This window comes from Solanum pennellii, chromosome 3 (assembly GCF_001406875.1).
Source record: "Solanum pennellii chromosome 3, SPENNV200".
Taxonomy (NCBI): Eukaryota; Viridiplantae; Streptophyta; class Magnoliopsida; order Solanales; family Solanaceae; genus Solanum; species Solanum pennellii.
In genome coordinates this window covers 60,682,749-60,699,432 of record NC_028639.1, presented here as the reverse complement: position 1 = coordinate 60,699,432, position 16,684 = coordinate 60,682,749, and the positions used below count along the sequence as shown (strand labels likewise).

Sequence of the window (16,684 nt, the reverse complement as noted above, 5' to 3'; positions counted from 1 at the left end):
ATATATGAGTTTAAAAATAAAAATTTGAAGTTGAAAATATTTTCAAAAAGCAAAATTATTTTTTTGGGGAGAAGGTGGGGTTGGGGAGGGGGGGCTGGCCGGTCGTGGGTGGGTGGGGGTCAGGGATCGGGTAAAAAACATTTAAAATTGAATTTTTTTTAAAAAAAATTGTTGTTTTTCCCATAAAAAAAATTAATTTAAAATTGAAGGAGAGTTTTGGAAAATGTTTTCCTTAATTTTTGAAGGGAAGTCATTTTCCTTAATTTTGAGGAAATGAGTTGATTTGGAAAACATTTTCCAAAACTTTTGTCCCAACCAAACATGAGAAAATTGGAAAACATTTTCCAGAAAATGTATTCCTTCATACCAAACACACTCTAAGTTTAGTATATATCTATATCCATTGCAGCCCTTTCATTCAGTTAGACTAACCATTGTAACATTAATTGAAAAATTAATTTTCTTAGCTACCAACACCTGAAGACTACAACGTATGTCTAATTTTTTTTTATTGAATTGAAATTTGATTAATAAATATTTTATTTTTTAGAATAGTTTTACGATAATATATTATGTGATTACATACATTTTTGCTTATTTGGTAAGATTGTATACATTTGGGACAATTTTAATAGTTTTACAACTTATGATATTTATATGTTCATGAGAAACCATACCATGTAAAAATTCAAATTGTATATTCGAACAAAATACTAACTTCATCTCGTGATATCATATCACATGACCTAAAACTGAGGCTAATATTTAAATAATGTATCACTAAAGTATCCTTTTGTGCGAATCATCCGTTTTTTGACGGGATAATTGTATATAATAGCAAACTAATAACCTAAAATAAATGGAGTAGCTACTGTTTGATTTAATTGTGCCCCATAGCAAACATTTGCCAAAGTTTGCCAGTCGCCTCTCTCCCAAAACTCTCGCTCGCCACTCTCTCTCCCTCTGCTTGCCTCTCTCGCTTTATATAACAGAAGTGTAAAAATTGTGTTTCTGTTTTGTATAAAGCTAGAGAAAATTGTATATACACATGCAAAAACATATATCTTCGTGCTATACACTTAATTATACAATTTACAAACATTTTTACTTCGATTCAATTGTATACAAATGGAAATTTTATACAAATATTGCAGCGAAAAAGGCCAGCGAATTATACAATTGCGAATTATACAATTGTAGTGAAATACAATTTTCTCTCGCTTTATACAACAGAAGTGTATAAATTGTGTTTCTGTCTTTGTATAAAGCCAGAGCAAAAATATATCTTCTTCCTATACACTTATAATTATACAATATATAAATATTTTACTTCGATTCAATTGTATGCAAAGCAAATTTTATACACATAGCGCAGCGAAATAGGCCAGCGAATTATACAATTACGCATTATACAATTGCAGTAAAATAGGCCGCGAATTATACAATTGCAGCGAAATAGACCAGCGAATTATACAATTTAGGCCAGCGAATCATACAATTATATATGTATAGCGAGGCCAGCGAATTATACAATTTAGGCCAGTAAATTATATAGTTATATATGTATAGCGAATTATACAATTATATATTTGCTATGAAACACAATTATACAAAATTTGCTATAACATATAAATATAAATTTTTTGTTTCCCGTAAAAGTTTCCCTTTTTTGACCTAATCTAAATTAAAGCCCAACTCCAGTGATTGGGGCCTCCAGCCCATCCAATTGGCACCCGATCATATAAATATATCTCTTTCTACATATCGACTCGTCTAGGGTTTAGGTTTCTTCTTCGCAGCCATCAATCAGCGCAGCGGCAGCACCAGCACCTTGAAGCGAAAATGGTGAAGGGACGCCAAGGAGAACGCATTAGGTACATCATTATTTCAATTGCTTCTTCCGTCTCCATTTTCTCAGCATTAATCATCTGCTCAACCTCATTTTCTCCATTTTTTCGCAGGCTCTACGTTAGAGGGACTGTTCTTGGATACAAAAGGTAGCTTTCTGTTTGTTTTACAATATCCTGCTTGGTGAAAAGATGTAAATTGATCCTTTTTTCCTTCTTCTTTAGGTCGAAATCGAACCAGTATCCCAACACTTCGTTGATTCAGATCGAGGGAGTGAACACTAAGGAAGAAGTGGATTGGTACCTTGGGAAGAGGCTGGGATACATCTACAAGGCAAAGACAAAGAAGAATAACTCGCACTATCGTTGCATTTGGGGCAAAGTTTGCAGGCCACATGGAAACAGTGGCGTTGTTAGAGCTAAGTTCAAGTCCAATTTGCCTCCTAAATCCATGGTACTTTTTTTTTCTTTTCTGATAATATGTATGTGATTCATTTACTTAATCGTGGTATTCAGCATGCTTGTGGTTATGGGAGATGAAAAAAATTGTTTTATTTTTCAAACTGTTGGCGTAATTTCGTTGTCTAATTTTGCAGGGAGCCAAGGTTAGGGTTTTCATGTACCCAAGCAACATTTAAGGTAATTTCTTTTGTTTTTCGTCCTAGTGTTTAGATGTTCTAAGTAATGGATTGATTGAATTTTGTGCTTTGATGCATGCAATTTGCCATGCTAATAGTTTAATTTGATAAATGAAAGCTAGTTTAGGCTATGGAGGCTTCATTATTAACCTCAATCAACCTATCTACTTATTAGGTCCTATGTTATTTTAATTTCTCACAATCAATGATTATATTTTGAAATTTGAATATACATTTTGGATCATGCCATGTGTCTTTCCTTCTTGTCTAGCATGAGTTCTCTAGACAAGAATGGTGTGAAGTGATAATAGAACAGTCAAAGAATTATGTTTCAATTTTTCACCATGTATATTCTTTCTACGTACTTGTGAAAATTGCAAGTATTTTAGGATAAGGTGTTAGTGTAAGGGTTATGTTGGTAGTGTAATAAATTGTTCGCCTACACATAGTGAATGGTACATATTGGTTCTATCTGAATTCTTTCTAGGATTCTTTATTTGTGTATCTTCTGTTTAAAGTAATTTCAAACTGCTGTTTGAGCCAATATTTACTGAGATTTGAAATGAATTTCAAGTGTAAAACCATTTTTACAGTATGATTCATTTGAATAATAATCACCAAAGAGGTATATCTTGCTGTTGGAACATCAGTGTTGACAAGTGCCTATGTGAATAAACCTTGAGCCTACTTTTTTTGTAGCGAAGTTATATTAATACATGGTTAGAATTAGATGGATTTCTATTTTGATTTGTCATATGAATGTTTGATTATTGAGTTTAAACTTTTTAGTAGTTGTTATTTTGGTTGGTGTCTAATTGCAATTGTTTTGTTGTTCATACAAATTGATTATATTTTGAAGTTGCTTAAGTTGATCTTCTTTTTTGCAGTGGGCATTTAGAGGTCGAGGATCTTGATTGAAATCGTTGGTTGCTTTGGGTGGTGCTGTAGTGTGCTACGTCAATGTTTTCAATGATGAGAAGTCGTCATCCTTAAAAGTAGTTAGTTAAATTTTGTATTGTGCTTTGTGGAGTCTCATCTTATCTTTTTCACTTTTATCATTTCCGGTTAATACCCAGACTGATACATCTGATTAGATGTGACTAATTTTGCTTATGGAGCAATGCCAACTTTTTTGTATGACTATTCAGTTGTGTCTTTGTTTTAATCTTTTTTACTTCCACCAGGTTTGTCTGTTTGCTTGTGAAGAATAGTTGCACTTGCTAGATCCATTCATTATGCTGAAAACAATCTTGGAATTTGCCCATTTTTTGATTCCTTGAATAACTATGGTTCAGTTTGTTTTGGTGTTCAAGAGACCTCTATAAATGAAGTAGAATCCATTATTCAGCCCTAATGGATACTATTATTATTGGATGCCTTGGTTTCGGTTATATTGAGTTAGAAAGTCTAGCATGTTGAGTGTAGTTTTGGATGTGGATTTTACAATTTTCTAAAGCTTGGTGCCGCTGATGGTAAAAGGGGTGATCGGGAGAGCTGTTCTATTAGGGCTGAATAGGTATTGAAGATGGAGATCATAAATAACTTTGTATTGGTTTCCGGAGTTCTGATTTCTTATTGTTCCCTACCAAGTAAAGTAGGCATTAGAGTACACAGCTATTTGTGAAGAGTACTTGTTGAGATTTAATAGTGTAGCCCTATCTTCCTGTGATACAACGAAAATTAAGATTTAAGAGTGTAGCCCTATCTTTCTGTGATACAACGAAAGGCATTTATTTCTCTAATGTCTTTTCCCATCTTTTTAAACACTTGCCTGGTGAATCCAGAGGATGGATGTGCATTTGCAAGATTTATTAGATTATTAGATGAGGAATTTGCTATTAAATTCATTATACTTCCCCTGCTTCTGCTTCTTCTCTGTGATGCTGTCTAGGTATTCCACAATGTGCTTTCATTAATCACAACACTTTGACAATTCACTCACAAATTTTAAACATGAGCTAGGATTTCAAAATGGGTAATGATGTGTGTTGGGCTAAAATCAATCCAATATGAACTGCATAAATCCTTAAGAATTAGAGAGGATTGGGACATCACTTTTTGGTGTCATATTTGACACCCCTAGTGTAGGTATTCAAAGTGAAATATCTACCTTAGTTTACGGGGGCTTTTATATGTTTAATTTTTTCTTACACTATGCTCACCGTTATGTATTTTAATGCATACAATTTGAAAGTTTTTTCTTGAAACTTTGAATTAAAACGGAGAGAGAATTGTACTAACGAAAAAGGTTCTTAAACCTAGAGTTCAAAACGTGATTTTCCTAATGTTTATCGTGAATTTGTAATTTATTTATCAAAGTTTTTGTATCTATCATTTATATATCGATAAAACAAAAACTTATGTAAGTAGCTTTTTAATGAATGCAGCTCTTAGAGGATATATTTTCCCCGAAGAAAACAAGAAGATAAACAGTACTTATAGGATTGATCCCATTCGTCATCAGAAAATGAATTTAGTTCAGCTGCTAATGCTAAGAATGTTTCACACGCTTTCAACCGCTGAAAAGTTAGTTTATTATGTACTAATTGTTAACGTCTTTAATCATCTAAATGCAATTGTTGGGGTATCTTTTAGTACCATTGACTAATGGACGTGTAGTTTGGGTAAGTAGTCTTTGGTTTAAAACTGCGTATAAATGAGGAATTGTTTCAGTGAACCACTTGCTATGAAGACCAACTCTTTATTTGTTTCAAAATCAACCCTATGGTCGTTTATGGATAATCCCATACTTTGTTCGTTTTTATTTTCTAATAGAAAAACACAGGAAGTGTACACAATATCCTGTAGTAACTCATTGTTTATTATTGCTCTTCACATCAGAAAGTGTGTAACTATCAAGCAAGAGAGAGATCAGAATCGCAATAGAGCGGCCTTGGAAAAATAGTGTTTTTTTTTTTTTTAAAAAAAAAATGTACAAAGAATAAAGTAGCACAGATTGTTGTCCTGGAAAAAATAAATTTTATTTGTATATATGAATAAATTTATTTGAGAAATTAAAATAAAAGAAGAAAACAAAAAGTTAACCAAAGGGACAACCTTTTTATAATTATATATACACAAAATGTGCAACTTTTTTATGAATAAATCTTTTTGTATCGTGTATATCTTTTCATTAAAATTTATTAAGAAATTAAAGAAAATGGCGAAAACAAAAAGTTAACCAAAGGATCAACTTTTTTATAATTATATATACATAGATAGTATAATTTTTTTATGAATAAGTTTTTTATATCATGTATATCTTTTCATTAAAATTTATTTAAGAAATTAAAATAAAAAAAAGAAGAAAAAAAGTTAACAAAAGGGTCAACTTTATTTTTTTTTATAATTATATATTCATATTGAATCAACAAATTGTTGATAAAATAAGCTGGAAAACACAGACAATAGTGCTAGTTGCTCGAGATGAATGCAGTTTTGCAAGACTAAACGACACAATAAAGTTAAACATAATTAGACTTCTGATATAAGAAATGAAAGATCCAAATTGATAAGAAGAACCATTTTTTTAATGCATTGTTGTCTTCTTTTTTGTTTTGAGTGAATCGTTTTTTTTTATTCTGGTGTTTGAATATAATCCCGGAATCAAGTGATCGACTATAGTAATTTGCCCCAAGTCGGACTATAATGTCTTTCATTTGTAACTCTTGTTAGGTATCTACTTTTCCCAACATCTCCTCTATCAAAACAGTACTATTTCTTCTTTTTTTTCCCGTCTTTACTCTACTCTTAAAATCCTTCAAACGAAGATGTCATGTCATACAGATTGGAATATGAGATAATGAATAGGCGTGGGATAGGGAAAAATTAGGAAAAAATGGCTGAAATACTATGAGATCATAAGATTGTTTTGCTTTTGATATTTCAAAATGCTAGCCCACCCAATTTTTTCTAAAGAAATCCTATTCACATACGTATAATCAAAATAATATAGAACAATATTATTTTTACATGTTTTTTCTTCTCAATTTTATTGAAGCTATTTGAAAGCTCCATTAATGAAGGTTTAGAGCACACTAAAGTGTATGAACGAATGAAAAGAGAAGGAAGAAGAAACTGTATTATTCTCTCAATATTTCACTGATTGGTTCTGTTAACTTGTTCCTTTACATTTAGATGAGCACCTCTATTAATTATAGAATAAGATTGTAACAAACTTCCTAACTGATTGTAGAAGCTTATAGAACTCTTCTAATAAATTGACTCACTTCACACCATATAGCTTGTTTTCACCTTTATTGCTCAACACTCTCCATCAAGCTATGGCTGAAATATGTTCTTCATTCCCATTTTGCTTCTCAATACACTGTGTTGAACCTTTCCAAGACTTTTAGTTAATAAATCAGCTAGTTGATCCTTGGTGTTTACCTGTTCAGTTTTCAACATTCCTTGGCATATCCTTTCTCTATTTAAGTGACAATCAATGTCAAAAATGCTTTGTTCTTTCATGAAAGATGGAGTTGGCTGCAATCTGAATAGCTGTTTTGCTGTCACATATTAGTTTTACTGGCAGAGTCACCTTCATTCCTAGTTCTTCGTATAGTCCAATCAACTAGGTTATTTCAGCAGCACATGCTGTCATGCTTCTAAACTCTGCTTTTGCTGAACTTCTTGACACTGTCTCTTGCTTCTTTGATTTCCCAGAAATAAGCCCTCTTCCGAATCTTACTATATATCCTGTAACTGACCTCCTGGTTTCCTACCATGCACCTCAGTCAGAATCAGATCAGGTGCTTTCTTGATATACCTGACTACCCTTAGAGCTGCATTCATATGTGACTGTTTAGGACAGTGCATGAACTGACTTAATACTTGCACTGAGAATGCACAGGTCTGGTCATGGTAAGATACAAAAGTCTTCCTATCAGTCTCTGATATTTAGCAGGATCAGCTAAAATATTATCATCTTCAGCTAATTCATTGTTGATATGCTCATCATATTTAGCTGAAGCAAGTTTCTAATTCAATTCCAATGGAGTGCAGACCTGTTTAGCTCCCCCTAGGCCTGATTCAGATATCAACTCCAATGCATATTTCCTTTGTAACATTATTATACCTTTATTAGACCTGGACACTTCAATGCCTAGAAAGAACTTTAGTTCTCCCAGATTTTTCATTTTGAACTTCTTTTGAATATCCAGTCTTGTATCACATAGTAGCTGCTGATTGTTTCCAGTGATAAGCAAGTCATTAACATACACTAATATTTCTACAGTGTCATCACCAACTAGCTTTGTAAATAGTGAATAGTCATAGTGACTTTGCTTGAATCCCATATTAACAAGAGCTTCTGTTAATTTCACATTCCATTGTCTTGGTGCTTACTTAAGCCCATATAAGGACTTGTGTAGTTTGAAGACCTTGTGAGTCTCCCTCTGTCTAGCAAACCCACTAGGAATGTCCATATACACCTCCTCCATCAAGTCTCCATTAAGGAATACATTATGAACATCCATTTGATAGATAAACCAGCCTCTAGATGCAACAGTGACACTAAGGATCTAACAGTGACCATATTGGCTACTAGGATAAATGTCTCTCCATAGTCAAGACAAACTTGCTGACTGTAGCCCTTAGCTACCAGTCTAGCCTTAAGTCTCTCGACAGTTCTAGAAGATAAGTATTTGACTTTGTAAATCCACCTACACCCTATGGACTTCTTACTCGGGGGAAGATCAACAATACTCCAAGTGTTGTTGCTTTCTAAGGCATCAATCTCCAACTTCATAGCCTGTACCTAAGCTGGATCATCAGCAACTTCTGAGAAGGAGTGAGGCTCACAGATGGATGAGTATGCATACAAGGCCTGCTGATAAGCTTTGGATAACTTGGAATAAGTGAGTTGATTATCAATTTGATAAAAACAAGTAGTCTTTCCAGGTTTAGTAACATAGTCCTGAAGCCAGAGAGGAGGTCTAGAAGGCGTGGTGGATTTTGTAGATGCTTTAATTGGAGCCTGAGAAGAAGCATGCATAGGAGGTATAAGATCAAGAACCTTATTCATTGTGTCTGCTTCATAAGCAGTAATAGGAGCCACATGGTCAACCACCTGAACCATTATTTTAACTTCAAAAGAAGGAGGAACAACATGAGTATCACCACCTGAGGTAGCATAATCTTGAGGGAGCATACTAAGAACTGGAAACTTGGGACTGAAACCCTTTTGAACATGTTTGAAGGGAAACAAGTGTTTATGAAACATAACATTCCTGTTCACAAAGAATGAATGACATACAATACATAACCCTTCTGTGTGGATGAATACCCCCTGAATACTGTAGGAATTTCCTTTGGAGAGAACTTATCTAGAAGTTTAGGTTGAGCAGCATAACAGAAACAACCAAACATTCTCAGATGTAGCAAGGAAGGGGGTGCATAAACAGTTTCTCATATGGGTAAAGAAATCAAGCAACCTGGATGGAAGCCTGTTCATGATATATACTGCAATGGACACACACTCACCCCAGACCTTGAGTGGAATTGAGGCTTAAAATCTGAGAAACCTGGCAATGTTTAGGATGCATCTGTGTTTTCTCTCAGCAACACCATTTTGCTGTGGTGTGTAAACACAAGAACTCTAATGAAGAATTCCTAGTATTGCTCAACAATGCTTTAAACTCATGATTAAAAAACTCACACCCATTGTCTGTACTCAGTGTTTTAACATTAATGAGAAAACATTAGTGACTTGTTTGAGAAACTGTGTAAGAACTACTATAGTATCAGCTTTGGAGTTAATTAAAAACACCCAAGTATATCTGCTATAGTCATCCGCAATAGAAACAAAAAACCTCTTTCCATTATAGGTGGGCACTCTGTATGTTCCTCATATATCACAGTGTAACAGACCAAACATATTTGTAGATATAGTAGTACTTACAGGGAAGTTTGGTGTTCTTAGCAAGTGGACACACTATATAATAAGTGTTGTCCTTACACTTTAATGAACTAAGAAAGTCATTCTTCTTTATTATATGAATGGGAGCATGATGCCATACATCAGCAGACTCATACACAACAGGTAAACCAGCAGACTGATTACCAAACCTTCTGGTTCTATGAATTAGCCTTTTTGGAGCTTGAGTTGGTCCCCCTTTTAGTATATATAGTCCATGATCCTCCTTACCAATCCTCTTTACCTGACCAGTGGAGAGATCCTGAAAGACATAAAAGTCAGGAAAAAATGCTACCATGCAATTAAGTTCCTTAGTGAGCTTGAAGACTAATACTAAGTTAACCATAAATAAGGGCATGTATAACACATTTGATATAGTTTGGTTGGCAGTAGACATGTGTTGCCTACATGACTTTATTTCCATTAGGTAGGTGCACATGATTGTTTGAATCAGCAGGAACTGCACTACTGGTGATTAGAGTGTCAAGAGTAGAGGTAATATGATGAGTGACTCCGGTATCTACTGTCCATTCATTTAGAACATGAGAGCAGGTTTACAGAAGACTTACCTGCATCCACATATTGATAGAGCCATTATTAGACAGTAGCTGAAAGATTTGTTGGTATTGATCATGAGAAAAAAGAGCACCACCTTGGGAACCAGAAGTTGCATTGACTGTATGCCCAACATCTCATGAGCTTTCAACCTGATGTGCAGACGCACCTGAAGAGGAGCCTTTCCTTTTGACTTAAAGTAAGCAGGATATCCCATAATTTTGTAGCATTGCTCTTTAGAGTGCCCTTTGCAGCCACAATGAGTGATTGCACAATGTTTTGTCTTGTTTTATAAGTTCCAGACATACTTGCACCACTACTAGAAGTTCTACCAGTTATGGAGGAGCTGCTGTTAGACCCTGTGTGGTAGACTGAAACTTTGTGACTATACATTGTTGAACCTACAATTGGACTTAGTCCTACACTTGGATAAACAGAATACACTAGATTTCTCTGAGACTCTTGGTCCATGAGAAAAACATATGTTTTGTTCAATGTGGGAATAAGACTCATCATAAAAATTTGACTCTTAGGAGGGGAATAAGAGTCATTGAGACTCATGAGAAACTGTAGTAACCTCCGGTAGTCATAATTTTCACCAAATTTCCTTGATTCAGGATAAGGACATGAGGGATAGGGCATGATAACATCATACTCATCTCAGAGATCTCTCAATTTGGAAAAGTAATCAGCAATAGACATAGTTCCTTGGATAAGTGAGTGAATATCTTTATGAAGATGAAACACTCTGGATCCATTAACAGTGTTAAATCTCTCCCTTAGATCCGAAGCATACACAACTGAGCTCAATAGCCCAGGTCTTACAACATTCATAATCCAAGACAAAACTTCTGCATTACATTTTCCCCATTGATCATGTAGTATAGGCTCAAACATAGACTTAGGAAATCAACCATCAACAAATCCTAATTTACTACGACCTACAAGTCCAATCCTGAATGATCTACTCCATAGTGCACAACTCTCAGATCCAATAAGCTGAAGAGAGATTAAAGAGGTACCTAAAGAATCTGTGTGTTGCAGGAAAAGAGGATGATTATGATCGAGTATTGAAAATGTAGCCATTGGAGGAGCAACATTGCTTCCACTTTCAGTAGATGTTTCAATCACCATTTGCAGAGAATTGAAGCATATTAATCAACTTTGTGATACTTCCTTTGGAGTTAATTCTGAAGCACAGATGAACTCTGAGTATCTAGTAGTTGAGAACACTACGAAGTTACCCTACATCAATAGCTCTGATACCATGAAAGCTCCATTAATGTAGGTTTAGATCACACTAAAGTGTATGAACCGATGAAAAGAGAAGGAAGAAGAAACTATATTATTCTCTCAATATTTCACTGTTACATTGATTCTGTTAACTTGTTCCTTTACATTTAGATGAGCACCTCTATTTATAGAATAAGATTGTAACAAACTTCCTAACTGATTATAGAAGCTTCTAGAACTCTTCTAACAACTTGACTCACTTCACACCATATAGCTTGTTTTCACCCTTATTGCTCAACACTATTCAAAGTACAAGAGTTTAAAGATTTTATTTTGATTACGAATTCAGATATGTATTTTTTAATATAAAATTTATATATTCAAAAACTACATAAAAGTATTACAAATCAACACAAGTTATAATTTTAAAAAAAATTTAAAAAAATTATTGTGAAAAAAGATGTTGTTTCACTTCCCAAATAGTTAATACTTTCATATAAGATAGGACAAAATAAAAGTAAAAAATAGAAATCCTTAAACAGGATGGACATCATCATCCAATAAGTTATATTAAAGAAAATTTGACCTCAGTCTAAAGTATTAGAATTTGAACTCCGATAGACAATACCCTTTATTATGAATGATTTAAAAATCTTATTCAAAATAAAGAGGTCTATGCCAAAGATAAAAGGGTACCACATGTATATATACTTAATTAAATTCAAATATAAGCTTTTTCACCTTTTGCATATACATTTTTTCTTATTTGCATTTCAAAGTAATAAGTAAAACGAGATTGTTAAAAGAACAAAAGAATATAACGATATCATTATTGATTCACTTACAAGGAATTCAGTTGATCAAATTTAAAGACAATCTACTCTTACATGAGAGTCTGAGATAACACCTTCTATTCTAAGAAGGTAAAGGAAGAGATAACATGATCTATAGAAGTCCTTTGTGCTAACATAAAATGGCTATTCATCCCTTCTTTTCAATTGACTTTTTACATATTTTTTTTTAAAAAAATTATTTAAAAAGAATGTATCTTTTAGTTTTACAACTTTTCATACTGACATGTTTAAGATCATAAAATTAAATAGTTAATAATATTTTGGTACATTTTAATATTTTATCTATTCACTTTTACTTGTCCACTATATCCAAAATAGATTTTCATACTTTTACTTGTTACTTTTGCCCTTTAGCACTAGTTACTTATTCCTTAAAATATTTTTTAAGATTTAATACTAAACTTCAGTTAATACGGCACAATGTAATAAACTAATCATACTAATCATTGTTTTCTTAACGGAAGTATCAAGTCTTAATAAGACCACATAATTTTTTTTTCCCTTAAGTTACAGATCAAATTAAAACGAGACAAAAAGGTGAAGGGATTATTTTTTAAAACCTCATGCACTGACTTCGCTGATATTTAACATTAAAATAGAAACGTGTAGCATGTAATATTACACCTATCTAATCTTACGACTGGTGGACCCATCGTCCGATCGATGTCTCCTTTTTATTATGAGTTTTTGTTCCACTCATCATTTCATTTCATATAATTCATTGATAAATCACAAATTCGTTGCCACTGTACAATTTATCAGTTTTCTCTATTGTAATTTTTGATTCTGAATTACAATATTCTGTGTTCAACAAAAGGGTATTCTTATTCCCAGTATATGATTCTGCTCAATTAATTATAACTACCTTTGTGGGAATCTTATCATATATACTAACCTAGCACACCACTTTGTTTTGTGAGATTGTGTGGAATGGAAACTTTATTTTCTACTACTTCTTCAAGCTGGATGAACAAGAATAAGAGAGAATGGACTAAAGAAGAGAACAAGCAATTTGAAAGTGCTATTGCAATATATGATGAGAAAACTCCTGATCGATGGTTTAAAGTGGCTGCCCTCATCCCTGGAAAGTCAGTTATTGATGTAATCAATCAATATAAAGAACTTGTTTCAGATGTTTATGATATTGAAGCTGGATTGGTACCAAATCCTGGCTATTTCGCCTCTTCGATTACGTTGGAATTGGTTGATCATTGTGGATTCAGAAAAAGAGGGAGTAAATCATGTGATCAAGAAAGAAAAAAAGGTGTACCATGGACTGAAGAAGAACACAGGTCTGTTTTCCTTTTTTTCATTCTTAAATTTGTTGCTTCTAATGTTAATATACAGGGGCGGATCTAAGGGCCCCTCGTCAAAAGATTACACTTGTAGATTTTTGAATTTCTTAAAACTGCATTATTTCTTATATTTTTGAATCCACCATTTTTTGTATAGGAGATTTCTGATGGGACTTGAGAAGTATGGAAAAGGGGATTGGAGGAACATATCGAAGAAAATGGTAATTTCGAGAACTCCAACTCAAGTAGCTAGTCATGCTCAGAAATACTATCAGAGACAGATTTCAGGGGGCAAAGATAAGAGGAGGCCTAGTATTCATGACATTACCACTGTCCATATCACAGCGGACTCTGCGTCCCCAAATAACCTAGTATATAACATCAATTCCTTTTCTAAAGAAAAATTATATGCAACAGACAACTCCTCTTTCCAGAAAACCACAACGGCAGACATAGTGAACTGTTGGAATGCTAACTTATCAAATGATCATGAAGATGTGATGGATTTTGGATCATCATTTGTCGCCTATCCCTATGAGATTGCTTCACAGTCTTGGGGGGGTGAACATGGAATTCACGACATTACTATGAATGGTGATTCACAACTCCACTTCCAATCAACAAGATATCAGATATGGGGTTGAAAAATGTACTCATTCTGTTTTAATTTGTCATCTTGGTTATTAAATTATTAATTAATGTAACTCAAGTTTAGTTGGTCTAATTTGTATCTCACTCTTTCACATGAAAATCTTCTGATCAAGTAATTTATGACTCGCGTTCAATTGAATCTATTATTTTTAGTATTAAGTACACAACCTTGAAAAGTAGGATAAATTTTGAATTCTTCTTTTCAAAGAATTCATAATAGATTAAATTCTGAATTCAGTATAACATATTTAGATAAAACTTAATTTATAATAGATTAAATCTCAAATTTAATGTAACATATTTACATAAAATTTACGTTTTAAAAAGCTATTTGAATATATAACTTAAATCGGAAACATTGTATTATAATCAAATATAATCTCTGGGTTGTTGCTACGATTTTTGTTTCTTGTCGTGGCCAAACATAAAAGTATAATAAAAAAAAGATTTTGTTTTCTTTCCCAAAAAATTGCATAGAATTTTTGCATATTGAAAAATTGTGTGACGATTCCTTCGGCGGGAGGTTTTCCACTAGCTAATAATAGTAGCCCTTTTAAGAGTAGTGCAGCAACTTTTATCTTTTTGTTTTGTTTATTTTCTTAATACTAAAGGCAAAAATGGGACCTCTTGACCTGTGTATGTACAAAGACGCTGACCCCTTTTTCCTCCATTTTCTTAAAACATTAGGCATGTAACTGGAAGCAGACGCCAGTCCAAATCACTCACAATATCTTTAATAAATATCACTTTGCACATCACGAATCTGATTGGAACTGGAGATCATGTTGCTACTAACTTTATTGAGTTCAAATGTTATGTATAGACTCTCATTTCACTTTTTTTGTTCGTAACAAGGGAGAGATAGAATGGAATTTTTCACAAAGTTCGAAACAAAGGGAGATTGATAATGTGAAAAATTTATCTGATACACCTTCTTAAAATAATTATCACTGTATTTGTCCTTTATATTAAAAAAGAACAATTTTTTTTTATATTTAATAATAATTTGATTTTAATATGTTCATTTTATTTAAAATAAAATAATTTATAATTATAATTTTTTTACTCTTAATAAAATGATACATACTTCATTTTAAACTATAAATTTTAAAAAATTAAACTCCAAACTAAGACAAACAAAATGAAGAAAAAAGTTATAGCTTTTGCCCTATCAATATATATAAGAAAAATATAAAAAAGATAACCGAATTGTTATAACAAGTGCTATACGAGATGCGTGGTCAAGATAGACCTACACGTGGAAGATCAAATAAGAAGTAATTTTACACAAGAGGAAGTTGGTACAATCCACCTCGAAGTAATGAAACCACACCAAGGCCAATGCACTAAAAATATACTTCCTCCCTACATAAATATTTGTCATGTTATGTTTATTAAAGTTAATTTGATTAATTTTTAAAAATAAATTATATTATATTAATTTAATATTTTAAATAAAAAATTATATATTCTAAAATTATATAAAAAGTACTATAAATTACAATTTTTTCATATTAATATAATGAAAAAATACATCTTAAAATATTAATAAATTTTTTTATAATTTGACTTTATAAATAAAAACTATGACAAATAATACCGAACGAATAAAATAAACTCTTAAATTATATTTAGACCTAACTCAAAGTAGTTCATTCATTTCATTATCTTTGGGAGTAAATAATTAGGGTAACTCCTAGGGTAGACCAAGGATTGAATTTTATGTATTTTTTTAAAGAGATATCTGAAAAGAGCATTAGTTTATTTTTGAGTTCTTAGAATCGAGAGTGTAGTGAATGATGGATTTATTTTTTTCGCCTTTTCAACGATAAATTAGAATTTTCGTAAAAAATAAGCGAATATATACAATTATAGCGATCAATACATATGAGGTCTGAATTAGAAATTCTATCTTCTTTTTGATCATAAAAATCCGCAGTGCAACGAGTATGGTATCTCAAAAGGGGATACTCTAGAAAATATTCGTCACTTGGTCACTTTTTAAGTCAAACTCGTCGCTTCGAATTATCTAATGTAGTTATATCTACTATATAATTTGTAAACTATTGCATATAAAAGCAGATGAATTCGAAAAATAGTAACGGTAAATTTTCCAAAAGAAAAAAGAAAGTATGATAAGAAATCGTTGGTCTGAATTTTGGAAAATTAAAAGATGCAATTTGGGCAAGTTGACTGAGTTTGATCGCTTTTGCTGGCTGCTGCTTTAATTTCCACTAATTTCAGAATCATCCCTTTTGGAATCCTCATGTTTTCTTCACATTATTACGTTCCACGCAACACTCTTAATTACTATATATATTTACCGCCTCATTTAGTCTCCTATTTATTCCTATGCTAAATTTCCTAGTAAAAGAGTCATGAAATGGCAAACAAAGAATTTTATACTATAATTATTTACATCTTTCCTTTAAATTTATTTGTTTCATTAATCTTTTTACTCTGTTTCTAAAAATATATTTCTTTCTTTAATTATCGGCAATTCCTTTTTAAAATTCTAACTTTATAATTTTCTATTTAAAATTAAAAAACTAAATAACATTTTAATGCGTAAAAAATGAATTTTAAAAATTCCATTTTTTTCTTTGGGGGTTGGGATGGTTTGGAGGTAGAGGTAAAAAAATATTTGATCTTTTTGTTTTTTTTGGATTTCTTTTTGGGAGGGGGGGGGGGGGGG

The 16,684-nt window shown here is 32.5% G+C and overlaps 3 protein-coding genes across 3 annotated transcripts; 2 read left to right on the top strand and 1 right to left on the bottom strand.

The window, feature by feature from the left end:
* The first annotated feature begins 1,717 nt into the window (after window positions 1-1,717).
* LOC107015172 (60S ribosomal protein L35a-2) lies at window positions 1,718-3,665 on the top strand. The gene is made up of 5 exons (XM_015215363.2): window positions 1,718-1,874; window positions 1,962-1,997; window positions 2,073-2,301; window positions 2,444-2,486; window positions 3,373-3,665. The coding sequence occupies exons 1-4, from the start codon at window positions 1,843-1,845 to the stop codon at window positions 2,483-2,485; spliced, it is 339 nt and encodes a 112-aa protein (XP_015070849.1). The 5' UTR covers window positions 1,718-1,842; the 3' UTR covers window position 2,486; window positions 3,373-3,665.
* A 3,393-nt stretch (window positions 3,666-7,058) lies between these two features.
* LOC107013537 (uncharacterized mitochondrial protein AtMg00810-like) lies at window positions 7,059-7,782 on the bottom strand. Its single transcript, XM_015213426.1, has 4 exons — window positions 7,563-7,782; window positions 7,319-7,451; window positions 7,254-7,269; window positions 7,059-7,205 (listed from the first exon to the last, which is right to left on the bottom strand). The coding sequence occupies exons 1-4, from the start codon at window positions 7,780-7,782 to the stop codon at window positions 7,059-7,061; spliced, it is 516 nt and encodes a 171-aa protein (XP_015068912.1).
* Window positions 7,783-12,712: 4,930 nt separating this feature from the next.
* Window positions 12,713-14,109, top strand: LOC107012843 (transcription factor DIVARICATA-like). The gene is made up of 2 exons (XM_015212787.2): window positions 12,713-13,335; window positions 13,496-14,109. Exons 1-2 carry the CDS (start codon window positions 12,974-12,976, stop codon window positions 13,980-13,982), a joined length of 849 nt encoding a protein of 282 aa, XP_015068273.1. The 5' UTR covers window positions 12,713-12,973; the 3' UTR covers window positions 13,983-14,109.
* Window positions 14,110-16,684: the final 2,575 nt, after the last annotated feature.